This window comes from Eschscholzia californica, unplaced genomic scaffold, assembly GCF_041429995.1.
Source record: "Eschscholzia californica isolate CP2 unplaced genomic scaffold, dmEscCali1.0.p SCAF_3, whole genome shotgun sequence".
Classification (NCBI taxonomy): Eukaryota; Viridiplantae; Streptophyta; class Magnoliopsida; order Ranunculales; family Papaveraceae; genus Eschscholzia; species Eschscholzia californica.
Window position 1 is genome coordinate 58,964,324 of NW_028238420.1, and position 17,259 is coordinate 58,981,582.

The 17,259-nt window shown below is 35.1% G+C and overlaps 3 protein-coding genes and 1 pseudogene across 4 annotated transcripts; 1 reads left to right on the forward strand and 3 right to left on the reverse strand.

The window, feature by feature from the left end:
- The first annotated feature begins 1,792 nt into the window (after positions 1 to 1,792).
- Positions 1,793 to 4,253, forward strand: LOC147552531 (UDP-glucuronate 4-epimerase 3 pseudogene; annotated as a pseudogene). The gene has a single exon (XR_015236739.1). The product of XR_015236739.1 is annotated as a UDP-glucuronate 4-epimerase 3 pseudogene (transcript).
- An 882-nt stretch (positions 4,254 to 5,135) lies between these two features.
- LOC147552532 (cytochrome P450 monooxygenase 76AD94-like) lies at positions 5,136 to 7,287 on the reverse strand. The gene is made up of 2 exons (XM_086665352.1): positions 6,074 to 7,287; positions 5,136 to 5,943 (listed from the first exon to the last, which is right to left on the reverse strand). Exons 1-2 carry the CDS (start codon positions 7,013 to 7,015, stop codon positions 5,296 to 5,298), a joined length of 1,590 nt encoding a protein of 529 aa, XP_086521478.1. The 5' UTR covers positions 7,016 to 7,287; the 3' UTR covers positions 5,136 to 5,295.
- Positions 7,288 to 9,021: 1,734 nt separating this feature from the next.
- On the reverse strand, positions 9,022 to 11,179 carry LOC147552533 (flavonoid 3'-monooxygenase-like). Its single transcript, XM_086665351.1, has 2 exons — positions 10,072 to 11,179; positions 9,022 to 9,774 (listed from the first exon to the last, which is right to left on the reverse strand). The coding sequence occupies exons 1-2, from the start codon at positions 11,029 to 11,031 to the stop codon at positions 9,127 to 9,129; spliced, it is 1,608 nt and encodes a 535-aa protein (XP_086521477.1). The 5' UTR covers positions 11,032 to 11,179; the 3' UTR covers positions 9,022 to 9,126.
- A 2,445-nt stretch (positions 11,180 to 13,624) lies between these two features.
- Positions 13,625 to 16,027, reverse strand: LOC147552534 (flavonoid 3'-monooxygenase-like). The gene is made up of 2 exons (XM_086671998.1): positions 14,869 to 16,027; positions 13,625 to 14,568 (listed from the first exon to the last, which is right to left on the reverse strand). The coding sequence occupies exons 1-2, from the start codon at positions 15,820 to 15,822 to the stop codon at positions 13,933 to 13,935; spliced, it is 1,590 nt and encodes a 529-aa protein (XP_086528124.1). The 5' UTR covers positions 15,823 to 16,027; the 3' UTR covers positions 13,625 to 13,932.
- Between the last annotated feature and the right edge of the window lie 1,232 nt (positions 16,028 to 17,259).

The window sequence follows — 17,259 nt, forward strand, 5'->3', positions numbered from 1 at the left end:
ACGGGATTGCATGTTATACGCTTATATTCTATACTCTGATGTCTATGCCAAATGCCCTATCTTTTTAAAATCTAAATCAACAACATTTGAGTTATTGTCGTTCTTGATTTTGTTAGTCTCAGGTTCACTATTACATATATCTTTTTATAATAAAATTCTATATAGTTATCACCACACAAAAATTTAAAATAGATATTCGTAATTAGTATGTACCGAGTGTGACGAAAAAATTTATTTATGTGTTGGAAAGCCGACCAACAACTATAATAATTGTTCTTTTAAATAATCAACGATATCCGATTTAAAATCATTTTTATTTTAGCGATGCGTTCACTCCATAATTTAATACAAGAAGATTCCAATGGATATGACTAATTCAATAGGGCATTAATCTTCATAAATAAAGAGTTCATGGGTTGGAAGTCCAAAAATTAAGGAAAATTCGGTCTATGGTCCACCCATATAGATCAATAGGTTTTTAATCCTTTGTCCAAAATGGCCAAACTACCTTCAGTCAAAAGATTTTATACATCTGGTAGTTTGTGTAATGCATCTGGTAGTTTGTATACTGCATCTGGTAGTTTATACAATACATTTTCAAATGTGTAAATCATTTTAGTCAGTTAGTTTAGCCTATTGGTATCTGAAATTAGGTTAAGAATTATGCATAAATGACTTGGTATGAATCTTAGATGTAATACATTTCTAATTCAATATTTGTATATCGTATTCGGTAGTTTGTATAATGCATTATTAAGTGTGTAATTCATACTATTCAATGACTTTAGGTTCGAAGCATCTGAAAGATTTAAAAATTATTAGAAAGTTGAGTAACATAAATGAATTTGTATAAATCTTGGATGTAATGCATTTCTAATTCAATGTTTGTACATTGTATTTGGTAGTTTGTATAATGCATCTTCAAATTTGTATATTGCGTCTTGTAGTTTGTACGATGCTTATTTTAGTTTGTAATCCGTACTAGTTAGTCACTGTATATTCTAAGCATTTGAAAAATTGGATTATAGACTATTAGAAATGTTGAATGCATAAATTACTTTGTATATATAGAGGGTAAAGTTGGAAGAAAAGAAAAAAAGTTGTCTACAGATGGGATTTTGTGCAGCATTGAGATCTTCATTTAAATTAAATGTGAGTTTATAATTTATTTTTGGTCTTTTGATACATTTTGAAGGATGGGTGGACTATTAGCCCTATTAGAGCCTTGTTTTTGGACCTTCAACCCATTTTTTCAAAAAAGAATAAGGCATTAATCAAGCATTGAGTATAAGATTTTTTTTTTGTTGACACATTAAGTATAAGATTTGATGTTTAACACTCATTGACCTCATTTTTTATTTTTTAAGAAAAGAATGATTTCAATGTGTACAATTATTGCTTATTAAGGATTTGGGAGTAAAAAATACACAACTAATAGTGTCATTTGGATTAATAATAAATTAAAATTTTCAATCTAATCTTGATCATTTTTAACTTTTGCAAACAACATTACGCGAGAAAAACAATTTTACACTTAATATTATTTGAGAGAAACCCCCAAATAAAATTTGTCATTTAACTTTAAATCCAAAGGCACACCACTAGAGAAGATAAGTTCATAAGGGTCACCGTAAAATTTGAAATAAGTTAAAGTTGGAACATAAAAGTTGAAATTAAATCAAGAGTTCCAATTTGTGACCAATAAATTTTTCGAAAACAAACGGTTAAAAAGTAGTATAAAATTAATGTTTAAGTTCGACTACCGAAATCACAAGGGCCAAAGCAGAATGGAGGACAAAATAGAAGCTAATTTTTCATTTTGGTGAGAAATAGGGGCAAATTAGAATTAATCAATTAAATCCCAATCCTCATCCTTGTTCAATTTGAATTGATTGCCCTAGATGATACGAAGAGCAGATTACAAACCCAAAAGACTCGGAAATTCAAAGGTCATCCATCCATCCAATCGATAAACAACATTAAACACTTCGATAACTCAGATTACTCTCTCATTAATCAAAACCCCCATCACCCCTTTCCCTTTTAATAGTAAAACCAAATCTAGAGAGGGAAAGTTAATTAGGTAATTTACTCAGTTACCTCCCCCCATCTCACATTTATTTCTTCATCTTCTTCTTCTTCTCTTTCCCTCATTTCCTACCCATTTCCTTTCTCTCTCTCTCTAAAAAAGTAAAAAAAGAAAAACCCAAAGAGAATAACACCAACCAAGAGCTCCTCCAAGAAACCAGAAGATTCCCCAAAATAAAAGTTAAAGAGAAGAAGAAGTAAAAAAAACCCTAAACTTGAAGACCCTTAATTAGTTTTGGATTTTCTTGAGTCTTTTTGGTGGTGAAGAATATAGAAAAGAATTTAAAGAACTAGGGTTTGTTTGCATCAAATAGATAGATCTTTATAAGGCAAATGACACAGCTGAAACAGATTTCATCACATCTAGATAACAACATTCCTTCAACCCCTGGAAAATTCAAAATGGATAAATCTCCATACATTAATCGTCTACGATGGCAATTTTCACTTGCTAAGCTCACTTTCTGGTCATTTCTATTTCTAGGTTTGATTATTTTGTTTTTCCTCAGATCAACACCATCATCTTCATCAGATCCTTCTCGTAGATCTCTTAGTTCTTCAACTTGGGGAGGTCCAGATTGGGAAAAACGAGTCAGATCTTCTGCTCGTATTAGATCTAGTAATGGGATATGTGTTCTTGTTACTGGTGGTGCTGGTTTCGTCGGAACTCATGTTTCCGCCGCTTTGAAACGCCGTGGTGATGGTGTTATTGGACTTGATAATTTCAATGATTATTATGATCCATCTCTTAAACGATCTCGTCAAGCTCTTCTTGAAAAAAATGGAATTTTTGTTGTTGAAGGAGATATTAATGATTCAGTTCTTCTGAAGAAACTTTTTGATGTTGTTCCTTTCACTCATGTTATGCATCTAGCTGCTCAAGCAGGTGTAAGGTATGCCATGAAAAACCCTAGTTCTTATGTTAATAGTAATATAGCTGGTTTAGTTAATCTCTTTGAAATTTGTAAATCAGCAAACCCTCAACCTGCCATTGTTTGGGCTTCATCTAGTTCTGTTTATGGTTTAAATTCTAAAGTCCCATTTTCTGAAAGAGATAGAACTGATCAACCAGCTAGTCTTTATGCTGCTACAAAAAAAGCTGGTGAAGAAATTGCTCATACCTATAATCATATCTATGGTCTTTCGATTACTGGGTTGAGGTTTTTTACAGTTTATGGACCTTGGGGAAGACCTGATATGGCTTATTTCTTCTTTACTAAAGATATTTTGAAAGGGAAAACGATTCCGATCTTCGAAGGTCCGAATCATGGAACTGTTGCTAGGGATTTTACTTACATTGATGATATTGTTAAGGGTTGTTTAGGTTCACTAGATACTGCTGAGAAAAGTACTGGTAGTGGTGGGAAGAAGAAAGGTCCTGCTCAATTAAGGGTTTTCAATTTAGGGAACACTTCGCCCGTGCCCGTAACTAAACTAGTTAACATTTTGGAAAGGCTTTTGAAGTTGAAAGCGAATCGAGTTATGTTAAAGATGCCGAGAAATGGAGATGTTCAATTTACTCATGCTAATATAACTTTGGCTCAGATGGAACTTGGTTATAAACCCACTACAGATCTACAAACAGGGTTAAAGAAATTTGTCAGATGGTATCTTACTTACTACTCAAAATCCGGGAAGAAAAGCGCAGGGTGATCGTTCTTTTACTCATTTTGAACTTGGTTGATCTTATTTCAATTCTTCTTTTTTATTCTTGTGATTTTTTCACCTTGCTTTTGCACGTTTCTCCTTTCGATATATTCTGTCATCCAAGAAAAAACGAGAATTATGCGATGGGAAGGTTATCGTGGATGTTGGGTATTGTCTGCAGGATATTTCTCGTTCGGTATCGAAAGAAAACCAGAAGCACCTTGATTATTTCCATTTACTGCTTCTTTCCTATTTCCTTTTCTTTTGTTGATTTTAGGTATTCTGTTATTGGTAGTTTTGGCTATTGTATAATCCACGACTACAACATTACGAGCATATACGCTGATTGGTGGAGCTCTTGGCAGAATTTAAATAAAACAGTAAATGCTACTACTTTGGGTTCTTAGTTATGTGTCTAGATGAGTGTTACGATATGCCTTGTTACATGTTTTCGTAGTTTTAATGTTTTAATAGGTGAAACCGAAAAACAGATTAAGGTCATATAATTCTTTTTTTTTTGTATATCTTTCTCTCTGTTACTTGTGCTATGGCTCTTATTTATCTATTTTTGTGTTTTTATGCTTTTTTTGCAATGAAAGTATATATCTTCCATGTTGATGTTCAAAAGAGTTTCATATTGCAAAGTATTTATGCAGCTATTTATGCGACAATTTCATTGTTGGAGATGCTGATTTAACCAAAACATGAACAGAAGGTATAGAAAGGAAGATTGATCATTTTGATAGTTTGTTTTGGTAGAAGTTTAGTGAGGCAAAGAACATTTCAAGGTTCTGAAGTGATGACATCTCTTTGGTGACTCAGAGAGTTTGGTTGAACGAGCTGGAAGAAGTTTATACGTTTGCAAATGGATGCAAATGAAAACGATCAAAGTAAGCACTAGGGATGCTCTACGTTTGCGAATGAATCGCTTGGGCACCCCTGTTTGTACGGTGTCCAAATGAATCAGTAAGTTGCCCTTGTTCGTCACATATCACAACAACAGACTTTATTACTTTACAGTTGATTCACAAGATTAATTGCAAGATTTTATGTATACTTCATTATAGTCGCACTAAATCCCTTTGAACCTGAGAGAGGTTTTTGAAAACAGTTTCATCAACAACCAGATATAAAAAGAACAATGCCTTCTTTCCGTTCTCTCTACAAACTATCCTTTTGGACCTGAGAGAGTTTCATGTATTACCTTATCAAAACTCAAATTTGACAACCTCCCAAATTTTCGGTAGCCAAACAATACCTTCATTTGGATACGCTATTGGCCAAAAATTTCCCCCCGAAATCGCCCTGAGATTGAATACTAAATGCTGGAAATTAAAAGTAATTAATTTTAGAATGATAAAAGAAAATAAAACTTGAAGAGACGAGGAAGAATAATTTACCACTAAATTGATTCATTAATTACTTAATCAATCCGCGATTTAGATTTGAGTTTACATAAATTTAACAATAACACATCTCTGAAATCTTTGTGAGCATAAGGTCCACTTTCAACAACAACAAAAAAGGTCCACTTCCGCTGAATGTATAACTGTTATACCATCACTCATTCTTCTCTTCATAATAAAGGTCACGAATCGGTAATCTTGGTATAGGAATAGCAACAAGCGGTGTCGATTTCTTCAAAACAATCCCAAACTTTTCTGAAAGATCAAGTTTGGTTCCTCCTGGCAATTTCCAATCAAATGAATGCAACAGAGAAGCTAAAACATTACTTATCATTCTTTCAGCAAGAGGAATCCCAACACATATTCTTCTTCCGGACCCAAACGGAAGATAATTAAAATTGTTACCCTTGTAATCACCTTTTTTATGAAGATCATCACTTAAAAACCTCTCGGGCGAAAATTTTAATGGGTTTTCCCATGCTTCCGGGTCTCGCTGAATTGCCCACACATTGAACAATACTCTAGCTCCCTTAGGAATACTGTAGTTACCAACTACGCAAGATGAATCGGCACAATGAGGTATCAAAAGTGGTACTGCTGGGTGTAACCTAAAGGTTTCTTTGATTACTGCATCTAAATATTGCAACTTTGACAAATGAAATTCTTCTACAATATTGTTCTTTCCTACTACTTCATCTAATTCATCTTGAACCTTCTTCATAATCTCCGGGTGGTTCATCATCTCCGTCATCGCCCACTCTAATGTTGTTGATGTTGTGTCTATTCCAGCCACAACAATGTCCTGTAGAGACAACCATAAAAAAAGATTACAACTAACCACTAACTGCGGGACGGCAAAATATTGAGATAATCCAACATTAGTTGTGGAAGGTCCAACATAAAACTCAAATAAAAGGAAGAGAAGAAAATACCACAAACACCGCTTTAAGTTGGATCGGTGTTATTGGTGTTTTAACATCTTTTTGTTCTACAAGCTCCAAAAGAAACTGCAAAAAGTCCTTCCCACCATTGTTGGTCCTATCCCCCTTACCCATCTTCTTATGTTGTTTTATGACGGAATCAAATATTCGGTCCATCCAAGAGAAAAGTTTCTTACATCGACGTTCAACCCCTTGTATATCTAACCATTTTAGAGTAGGAAAAAAATCGGAGACATTAGGTTTACCAATAAGCTCAACTATCTCATAGATAGCCTCTCGAAATTCAACTGCAACATTAATCCTTTCTTCTCCTTCAAGTGTACTGCCCCATAACATGCTAATAATTACATTAAAAATTGTCGTGAAGACTTGTTCGCCGATGTCAACCTGTGAGTTAATCTTACAATACAAATCTCTTATAGTTTGTCGAACTTCTTTTCGTCGAAGATTATAACAAGAATCAAGGTTTTGCTTACTCAACATTTCATTAACACACACTTTTCTAAGCATTCTCCACTCTGCAGTACAAGAACTCCAACCGATATCGACACAACCATAGGTTATAACTGAAGCTGCGATTGGAGGGTCACGGCTAGAAAGTGCTACATCATGATCCTTTAAAGCTTCTTTTGCTAAAGAAGACGAACTTATTACAACAGTGTATGAGCTACCCAATTTTAGCTTTAGAATTGGGCCATAAACTTGAGCTAATTTTGCAAAGTATACATGGAGATCAGGTTCTAAAGAGAAGAAGTTTCCTACCAAAGGCAGTCCTAGAGGCCCGGGCGGAAGTTTAGTTTGTCCGTTCCTCGTCGATCTCCTTATAACGAACCAGGATATTGAGATAACAGCAACAAACAGGGACATTACTTTGTAACCGCCGTGGTTGCCGTTTTCGTACGACCATGACCAGCCGGAAAGTTGTGAAAACATGGTGGTTTATTTGCTAACAAATTCTGGAAGAGAATTGCAAATAAACAATGAAAAACTGGGCAAGAAGTTGGTTCTGAGTGAACAGCTACCTAGGATCATTTATACATATAACACATGTTTCTAGGGTTCATATTATATAAACATATAGTACATAATATATACTATTAATGTAGTTAACCTTAAATTTTTTTAGGGTACCCAAGAAGGTACAATATAAAGTAGATATAAGTAGGTACCCTATATAGTTCTATAGACCTGAAAGGAGGTGGTGGGATTGGGAAGTCTTGAGATCTGACTAAAGCCAATTTTGTCTTTTAGAAAATATAACATACTTATATTAAAAGGTTCACCGACAGTTTTATAATCATCACATGTAATTCATGGTTTACTTTTTTAACTAAGAATGATTAAGAATTGGGTTATCTTAGTTAACCTACTCAGCTCCACATGTTTAACTGGGATTACTCCTTAATAAATGAAGAGTGATTTTACTTTCACCACATCGATACGGCATGAATATATAACATGTAGATGCATGATTATGCATCCATACGCCATGAATAATATATAAATAACTGTCATTATTACAGACATATGAGTCTTGCAGGCCATGCTAACACCCTTAAGGTCTTGTATAGGCCCTAGAGTGTTTCCAATGAGACACTCTAAGAAAGACTCTAGAAGTCCTGGTTGTTTTCTAAGTGACAGTATAGCGGCACTCTAAATTTAGTTCTCTCCAATAGAAATCTTTGTAATACCTTTACTTAATACACGTGTCACTCTTAAACTCAATAGGAAATAAGTAGGGAACGATTGGTGGAGACAACCAAATTTGAAGTGTCGTTATACAGAAACGTAAATTTAAAGTGTCGCTATACATGAACGTACTTACAGCCAGGCCAAGGGGGACCATATATGGTCCCTCCTGAACTGGATGCAAGTTCCATTAAGAGTCATTAATTGCTCAGTAGGTGTCTTTCATAATCAATTTAAAGTGAAATTAAACAGATGAATGGCATGATTGGGACGACATAGATAGATAGTGTTGTAGTGAGCACCAAAGAGGACCTGGGTTCATATACCTGGGTCATCATTTTCTAACTCTTTGTAAAGGTTTAGGTTTCTTTTTCTTATCAACCCCCCCCCCCCCCCCCCCCCCAACAAAAGTAATTCTGGTAATAATTGGTTTCGACAAATTCTTTTGTTAATACCTGATGCAGGCGCATAAACGTGTGGGCCCACGTCCACGCGTGCCCACATCCTATTTGGTTATAATAGTAGTTTATTTAGTATAGGAGAAGTTACTTTAATTTGATATTTCTTTATTTTTAAAGTTTCTATGTTTGAGTAGTTTATTATTTTAGGAATCCTAGTTTGAGTCTATCTAAGAAGGTTTATTATCTTATAAAAGGAGATCTAGTCTATGTTATTATTCACCTTGAAGAGAAAAACCATTGAAGTTATTAAGAATTTAAGTTTATTTTATCGTTTCTTACAGTTTTCTTTAATTATTCTTAGTTTATTTTATTGTTCTTTAATTATTCCGCTGCGTCTACATCAATACCTTATTAATCGATGAAATTAATTAATTTTATATCATAAATCAATCTTTCTTTGTTGACAGCATATCATAAATCAATCTAATACTTTTTTTTTTCCTAATTTTCCTTGTTACAGCTTGTCAAAAATGAGGAGATGGGCCCATATTATGTTGAAAATAATCCTGTTGCAGCTTGTCAAAAATGACAAATTAGGTTAACTTTGGTGGTGTACACGGGTTTCAGTTGTCCATATATTGACAACCTAAATAAAATAGATCTAAGAATAGATGGGCTTTCAGACCCCTAGAATAGGTTTTAAGGGTTTTTATATGACCTTTAGGGCACAAGCTGTTTTAATATGGCGGTTATAGTGCTCATCCAAATTCATAACGTATTACATATTATGTTCATGATGTGGCATCCAAATGTAATGACTCTTGGAGTCCAATCTCAAAACACACGGGATATTGATGGTTTTCTTTATTTTTCAATTAAAATGGCACGTTTCTTAGAGAAGTACAAAGCTCACAGGACAAAAGAACAATGATATCAACCATTTCATCGGGACAATTATTTACTCTCGTATTCATTATAAAGCTCATGACTCGATAATCTTGGTGTAGGAATAGCAACAAGTGGCGTAGATTTCTTCAAAACAATACCAAATTTCTCGGAAACATCTAGTTTTGTTCCTTCCGGCAATTGCCATTCAAATGAATGCAACAGAGTAGCTAAAGCATATTTTGTCATTCTTTCAGCAAGTGGAATTCCAATACATACTCTTCTCCCAGACCCAAACGGAAGATAATTAAAATTATTACCTCTGTAATCACATTTTTGTTGAAGATCACCACTTAAAAACCTTTCGGGTCGAAACTCTAATGGATTCTCCCACGCTTCTGGGTCTCGATGCATTGCCCACACATTGAACAACACTCTAGCTCCCTTGGGAATAATGTAGCTACCAATTTTGCAAGATGAAATGGCCAAGTGAGGCAACATTAGTGGTGCTGCTGGATGCAATCTAAAGGTTTCTTTGATTACTGCATCTAAATATTGTAACTTTGACAAATGAAACTCTTCTATGATGGTGTCTTTTCCTACCACTTCATCTAATTCCTCTTGGACCTTCTTCATTATATTTGGGTTGTTCATCATCTCTGTCATCGCCCATTCTAACGTTGTTGACGTCGTATCAGTTCCAGCAACAACCATGTCCTATTAAAACAATCATTAGAAAAAGATTAGAACTTAACTCATAACTCCAAAATTAGCAACTAAGATTAGATGGTGTTTTTTTTCTTGTTGACTTGTCTGACTCGTCTGAATCTAAATCTAAATCGTCCTACTCAAATGGACCCAAAATCAACTCAAATCAGTCATTCGGACGAATCAGACATCAAGTGTTAGACAAAACAAACTAAATTCTAGCCCGAGTCAATGAAGAGACCCAGAACAAGATTTCAGATCAGACTTATAGAAAAACAAACACAACCAAAGAAGAGCAGAAAATACCATTAGCAAAGCCTTAAGTTGGATCATGGTTATTGGTGTTTTAGCATCCTTTTGTTCCACAAGCTCCAAAAGGAACTGCAAAAAATCCTTGTTCCCTTTGACGGTCTCGTTCGCCTTATCCATTTTCTTGTGTTGTTCTATAATGGAATCGAATATCCGATCTATCCAAGATAAAATTACCTTGCATCGACCTTGAATTCCTTGTATATCTAGCCATCTAAGAGCCGGAAAGAGATCAGAGATATTAGGTTTGCTGGCAAGCTCAACCATATCGCTGAATGCTTGTCGAAATTCAATTGCAACATTTGTCCTCTTCTCCCCTTCTAGTGTACTACCCCACACCATGCCCATAATTACATTAAGAATCGTTACGAATACTTGTTCACCAATGTCTATCGGTGTCCCAGTTTTGCCATATAGATCTTTAACAGTTTGTCGAACTTCTTTTCGTCTAAGATGATAACAAGAATCAAGATTTTGGTGACTCATCAATTCATGAACACATATTTTTCGAAGCGTTTTCCATCCTACGTTACAAGAATTCCAAATGATATCGATACAACCGTAGGTCAATATTGAAGCTGCAACTGGCGGTACGCGGCTGGAAAGTTCTATGTCATGATCTTTGAAAGCTTCTTTTGCTAAAGAAGATGAACTCACTACAACAGTATATGAGCTACCCAGTTTAAGCTTTAGAATTGGCCCATAAACTTGAGCCAATTTTGCAAAGTATATATGGAGATCAGGTTCTAAGGAGAAGAGGCTTCCTACCAGTGGCAGTCCTAAAGGCCCAGGAAGTGATTTTGCTTCCTCGTTCCTCATCGATCTCCTGATAACATACCAAGATATAGCTAGAACTGCGACGAGCAGGGAGACTGCTAGAGAGGAGACTTGGTACCCACCATCGTGGTCGTGGCCGTCGGGGCAGCACCATGCCCAGCCAAATAGTTGTGGAGACATGGTTATCAAATTTGGCACCAAATTTTGAAGAATAGAATAGCAATTGCAAATTAAGCCAAAGTCTGATCTTATACAGAAAAAAGGAGACTCTTGAGATCTAAACAGGGCATTGACTAGTTGAGAAAGGAGATGAGGTTGGTTCCCGGAAGAGGCATTGATTAAATAATCCATAAACAGCCAAATCACATGTTATATACCATTAAAAAAATTATATTTTCACTTTAATAATTGGGAGTTTTGACCAAAACTCCCTAAGAAATTATGACTTTAGTTAAAAAGGATTCATCAAAGTTTTTTAGGCTTCACCTCCCTGATGACAATTATGTAATTTTCAATTTCAGTAAAAAGACCAACCTAACCCTAGTCTAAGAAAATACCTTGCAAACACCTTGCACTGCCTTGCAAACACTTTGCACTGCCTTGCAAAGCCTTGCAAACACCTTGCAGAGCCTTGCAAACACCTTGCAGAGCCTTGCAAAAACTTTGCAGAGCCTTGCGAACACCTTGCATAACTTTTGCAAATACCTTGCGCAACCTTGCGAACACCTTGCAGAGCCTTGCAAAGCTTTGCACATACCTTGCAGAGCCTTGCAAACACCTTGCAGAGCCTTGCAAACACCTTGCAATGCCATGCAAATGGTTTGCAAATTAGTTTTTGAATTGATTTAACATGAAATTTGTTACAAATTATTATATATTGTCTAATAGAATGTTGTATCGAAAAACTAGCTAAAACCCCTACAAATTCATAATAGTCATTTTATTAGCTCTAGCACCATCATTTTACATTTCTTTGAAAAACTTCCAAAGCTTTCATGAAATTCTCAATTTGAACATAAATACCAATCATGATTATCCAAGAAAAAATATTTCTCACAGGCATTTCATCTAACAACTTTATTGCTATTTCAATCAACCTAAGTCTTGTATAACCAACTAACGTTGCATTCCAAGCAACAACATCTCTTTCAAGCATTTTATCAAACACGTTGCTTGCATCAACTATACTTTCACAACTTCCATATAAACCCAACAAATAAGTTTGAACATAAACATCAAAACTAACAAATTGTCATCCATCATTCATAACTCAATGAAAATAAAGCAATGAAGAAGTTGGATTACACCTTGAAACACTATCAAATTCTCCTTCCATTGAAAGTATATAAAACTTTCTCTCTCTAGAATTTAGAACCAAAAACTAAATCAAACCCCTTAAAAGCCTCTTCAAACAACAAGCAAATAGATTAAATCACCAAAACTTAAAAACATCAACTTATCTTATAGCCATAATCGATTCAAACCCCAGAAATTCTAATCGGCATCCACAATCCAACTCGGTTCGTTCATAAGAAAAACTCAAGTTCCTAATTTATTAGTTAGATTATTACTAGGTATTTCTAATTGAATGAAGGGTATTTTTGACTCTTAAAAAGTTGGTGCTTTTAAAAATGTCCTTCAAGCCTATTTTTATAACTTACTTGGGGCCTAGCTAGTTAAAAAGATGGGTTGTCTTTTTAACAAAAAAATACAAGAAATTGGGCCTCCGGCCCAATTTCCTGTTAATAATTATCACCCATATTGTTGGGGTTAGTGACACATTAGTTGTGCCAAAGAGTGGTACTCGTTTTATAATTCTGAAGGAAAATCTCAACCCTTATTTTAGTTTTTGGGATGAGATTGGTCCAAGACCATTTTGGAGCAAGTAAAGCCATAGACAAAGGGTTTGTTGCAAAACTTCAATCAGGATCATTTTGTATGAAAATATGAGGGTTGAAAAAAGAATTTTACGTGAAAAAAAAATTGAAATGATTTAACTATAAAAGAAATAAATCATTTATGAATCTAAACTTAATGTACGATGTTAATATATGTTTGCCCTAACAGTTTTTAGATAAAACTTGTCTACTTTGACGAGTCTTTTATTTCCACAGGACATTATTTTAGAGTTTCAGAAAAGAAAAATTACACTATGTGAATAAAGAATTGACACGTAGTCTGTTGGTTTTTTTTTCACGAGTACAGAATAAAAATATTTGAGATGATAAAACATCGGTTTCTGATAAAACTCTAGAAAGGCTGAACTATCATATTTTGATGATCCAAATTAGGATTTTGACTTTGAACAAATTATATGTATATATATATATATATATATATATATATATATATATATTAGTCATACAATCAGGGATACTCTTAGTTGTTTTGGACGCTCTAATTATCCAGATCGTTAGACCTAAACATCATGCAAACCCGGATCTGTAAATAAAAAAGGGAAAAACACACACTACGAACAATACTAACTACTCAAAATTGTAAAAGGAAAGGGAAACTTTTCTGACGAAGATGAGAAGAGATGGTGGTGGTGGATGAAGATGAAGGTTGTGGTGGAGAGAAGAGAGAAAAACAAAAGTTACAAAAATATAAAATTTGGGGAGCAAAACAATCTAGCGCACACAATTGGAGGACAAAACTAACTGGCAGGTACTTATAAGGGTTAAAACGGTCAGTTGGTCACAAATTGGGGGTCAAAATAGCATTAACCCGAGATTTTATCATTTTTTTTGATAAATCGACTACGATCTATAAGTACGATAACCGTCTAAGTTACACTATTAACGAAAGAGACATAAAGTCCAACAATATGAAAAAGTCCAACAACATGAAAGAGACCTAAAGCCTGACAAATTTATTACATTATTTATACTTTTAATAACCCAGGTTCAATAAACCATAGATTCCACCTCTTCTGGGGATCGAACTTGGGACCTCCAGGCTTTTGTAGTTTATGTCAATACTTTGGCAAGAAAGTGTTGCCGATATTTTATCATTATAATACTCAATCGGGACGAAAGAAAAATGACATCAACCATTTCATAATGATGATTATTTACTCTTTTATTCATTATAAAGCTCATGACAGGATAATCTTGGTGTAGGAATAGCAATAAGTGGTGTCGATTTCTTCAAAACTATACCAAATTTCTCTGCGAGATCGAGTTTTGTTCCTTGGGGCAATTGCCATTCAAATGAATGCAACAGAGAAGCTAAAACATATTTTGTCATTCTTTCAGCAAGTGGGATTCCAATGCATACTCTTCTCCCAGACCCAAAAGGAAGAAAATTGAAATTGTTACCTCTATAATCAAACTTTTGGTGAAGATCATTACTTAAAAATCTTTCGGGTCGAAACTCTAATGGATTCTCCCACGCTTCTGGGTCTAGATGCATTGCTCGCGCATTGAACACCACTCTAGCTCCCTTGGGAATAACGTAGCCACCAATTTTAAACGACGAAACGGCTAAATAAGGCAACAATAGTGGTCCTGGTGAGTGCAATCTGAAGGTTTCTTTGATTACCGCATCCAAATATTGTAACTTTAACAAATGAGTCTCTTCTACAATGGTGTTCTTCCCTACCACTTCATCTAATTCCTCTTGGACCTTCTTCATAATATTTGGGTTGTTCATCATCTCTGTCATCACCCATTCTAACGTTGTTGATGTCGTATCAGTTCCAGCCACAACCATATCCTATTAAAAAAAATCATGAGAAAAAGATTAGAACTTAACTCCTAAATAAACTACTAAGATGAGAAGATAAAGATGGTGTTTGCTTTTTTTTTTTTTCTTGTTGATTTGTCTGCTTCATCTGAATCTAAATCTTCTTACTCAAATGAACCCAAATTCAACTCAAATCGGTTATTTTGATGAATCAGACATAAAAAGTTAGACAGAAACAAACTAAATTGTAGTTCTAGTCGAGGAAGACCTCGAATAAGATTTCAGATCATAATTACTAAAACAAACACAACCAAGAAGAGCAGAAAATACCAAGAGCAAAGCCTTAAGTTGGATCATTGTTATTGGTGTTTTAGCATCCTTTTGTTCCACAAGCTCCAAGAGGAACTGCAAAAAATCCTTGCTCCCTTTGATGGTTTCATTCGCCTTATCCATTTTCTTGTGTTGTTCTATAACGGAATCAAATATCCGATCTATCCAAGATGAAAGTGACTTGCATCGACCTTGAATTCCTTGTATATCTAGCCATCTAAGAACCGGAAAGAGATCAGAGATATTAGGTTTGCCGGCAAGTTCCATCATATCACTGAATGCTTGTCGAAATTCAACTGCAACACTAGTCTTTTTCTCCCCTTCTAGTGTACTACCCCACACCATACCCATAATTACATTAAGAGTTGTTGCGAATACTATTTCACCTATGTCTATGGGTGTCCCAATTTTACCATACAGATCTTTAACAGTCTGTTGAACTTCTTTTCGTCGAAGATGATAACAAGAATCCATATTTTGGTGACTCAACAATCCATGAACACATACTTTTCGAAGCATTTTCCATCCTACGTTACAAGAACTCCAAATGATATCGATAGAACCGTAGGACATAATTGAAGCTGCAACTGGTGTTGCACGGCTAGAAAGTTCAACATCATGGTCTTTGAAAGCTTCTTTTGCTAAAGAAGATGAACTCACTACAACTGTGTATGAGCTACCCAGTTTAAGCTTTAGAATTGGCCCATAAACTTGAGCCAATTTAGCAAAGTATATATGGAGATCAGGTTCTAAGGAGAAGAGGCTTCCTACCAATGGCAGTCCTAGAGGCCCAGGAAGTGATTTCGCATCCTCGTTCCTCATCGATCTCCTCATAACATACCAAGATATAGCGAGAACTACGACGAGCACGGAGACTGCTAGACAGGAGACACGGTACCCACCGTCCTGGTCGTCCCGGCACCACCTTGCCCAGCCAAGTAGTTGTGGAGACATGGTTGTTTATTTGGCACCAAATATTGAAGAAGATAATAGCAATTACAACACCAAAGACTAATTTTATAGAGAAGGAAGGAGGTAGAGATTTTGGATATCTCGACCAGGCATTTACTACTTCAGAAAGGAGATGAGGTCGGTTCCCATGACAAGGCAGCATTAATTAAATAGTCCAAATACAGCACATTCACATCTTACCCTTTTCAAACAAAAATATTACTACGAAGATACATATATCTTCGAGTGAGGTAGGCCCTAGACCATTTTGAGGCAAGTAAGGCCATAAACCAAGGCCACCTGTTTATAATCCTAAAGATGTGAAGCTACTCGGACAACATTTATTGAGATGTACAAGTACGCACCCACAATCATTAGCTTTATCCCTTCAACATACCAAATCTATCCCTACATGAACCCAAAACCCCAACCGTTTGTTCTACAACATGCACATAATGACATTAAGATCACCAATGTCTATCAGTGTCTCCATCTTGCCATAGATCTTTAGGCCTTTGGTATAGGAAGAGCAATGTTTAGTAAAGACAGTGCGTTAGAAAGGTAAATTTATGCATTTGCTCTTCCTTTACCAAATTAGTTTAAGGAGAGCGTTATAAAGATCATTTAATAAATAATGCTAAAATATAAGAACTTTGATAAAAATTAATAATAAATCTAATATTCTATTCACTTGTAATTTTCTCTCACATAAACAACTCAACCCTAATATCGTCACTACTAACAACATCACCATGAATATTAAAAAAACTTGCAAAGTTTACCATCACTGTAGTCTTAGTTTCAAGCTTTTAATGACGCCTCAAAATCTCATGGATGAGGAACCACCATTGATGAAGGAGGTCACCTACATCAAGAAAGAAGAGTCATTTGACTTAAACGAAGACATCGACTTAAACGAAACCATCGACTTAAAGGAGGGCATCGACTTAAACGAAGGTATCGACTTAAACGAAGACATATATAATGAAGATAATATGTCTTAGGTAAAGAAAAATCATTTCTTGTCTTCCTCTATGGTTGAACAAACGTTTTTGGGCTTTAGGTCGTTTTTGTTTCGTAAATGATTTTCGGTTGGGTCGACTGAAAAAGACAACAAATTTCAATCGGGATGACTGAAAAAGACGACAAATTTCGGCGGGTCCGCTGAAAAAAACAATAAATTTCGGCCGAAACGGCTGAAATTGTTCTGTTTTTTCATCCGCTCTGGGCGAAATTTTTAAAATTTTCAGTTGTTCTAGATGAAAACCTTCATTATTTTTATTTATGCTAAGAGAAATTTCTTTTATGAATCTTCACAAGTTACTTTAATCAGTGTTAAAACCCTAAAAATCTATGGAGAAATCAAGCAATAACAAAAATTACAAACCCCTCTTTGGAGATGAGTGTTGTGTTAGTCATCTAAGGTTTAGGCTTCCATCT

Bases quoted from the DNA above. Each gene is read 5' to 3' on its own strand.
- LOC147552532 (XM_086665352.1), bottom strand. From the start codon at position 7,015: ATGTTTTCACAACTTTCCGGCTGGTCATGGTCGTACGAAAACGGCAAC. The intron at 5,944-6,073 runs GTATTTTCTTCT...TTGTCTCTACAG, and splicing joins AACTTAAAGCGGTGTTTGTG to GACATTGTTGTGGCTGGAAT.
- LOC147552533 (XM_086665351.1), bottom strand. From the start codon at position 11,031: ATGTCTCCACAACTATTTGGCTGGGCATGGTGCTGCCCCGACGGCCAC. The intron at 9,775-10,071 runs GTATTTTCTGCT...TTGTTTTAATAG, and splicing joins AACTTAAGGCTTTGCTAATG to GACATGGTTGTTGCTGGAAC.
- LOC147552534 (XM_086671998.1), bottom strand. From the start codon at position 15,822: ATGTCTCCACAACTACTTGGCTGGGCAAGGTGGTGCCGGGACGACCAG. The intron at 14,569-14,868 runs GTATTTTCTGCT...TTTTTTTAATAG, and splicing joins AACTTAAGGCTTTGCTCTTG to GATATGGTTGTGGCTGGAAC.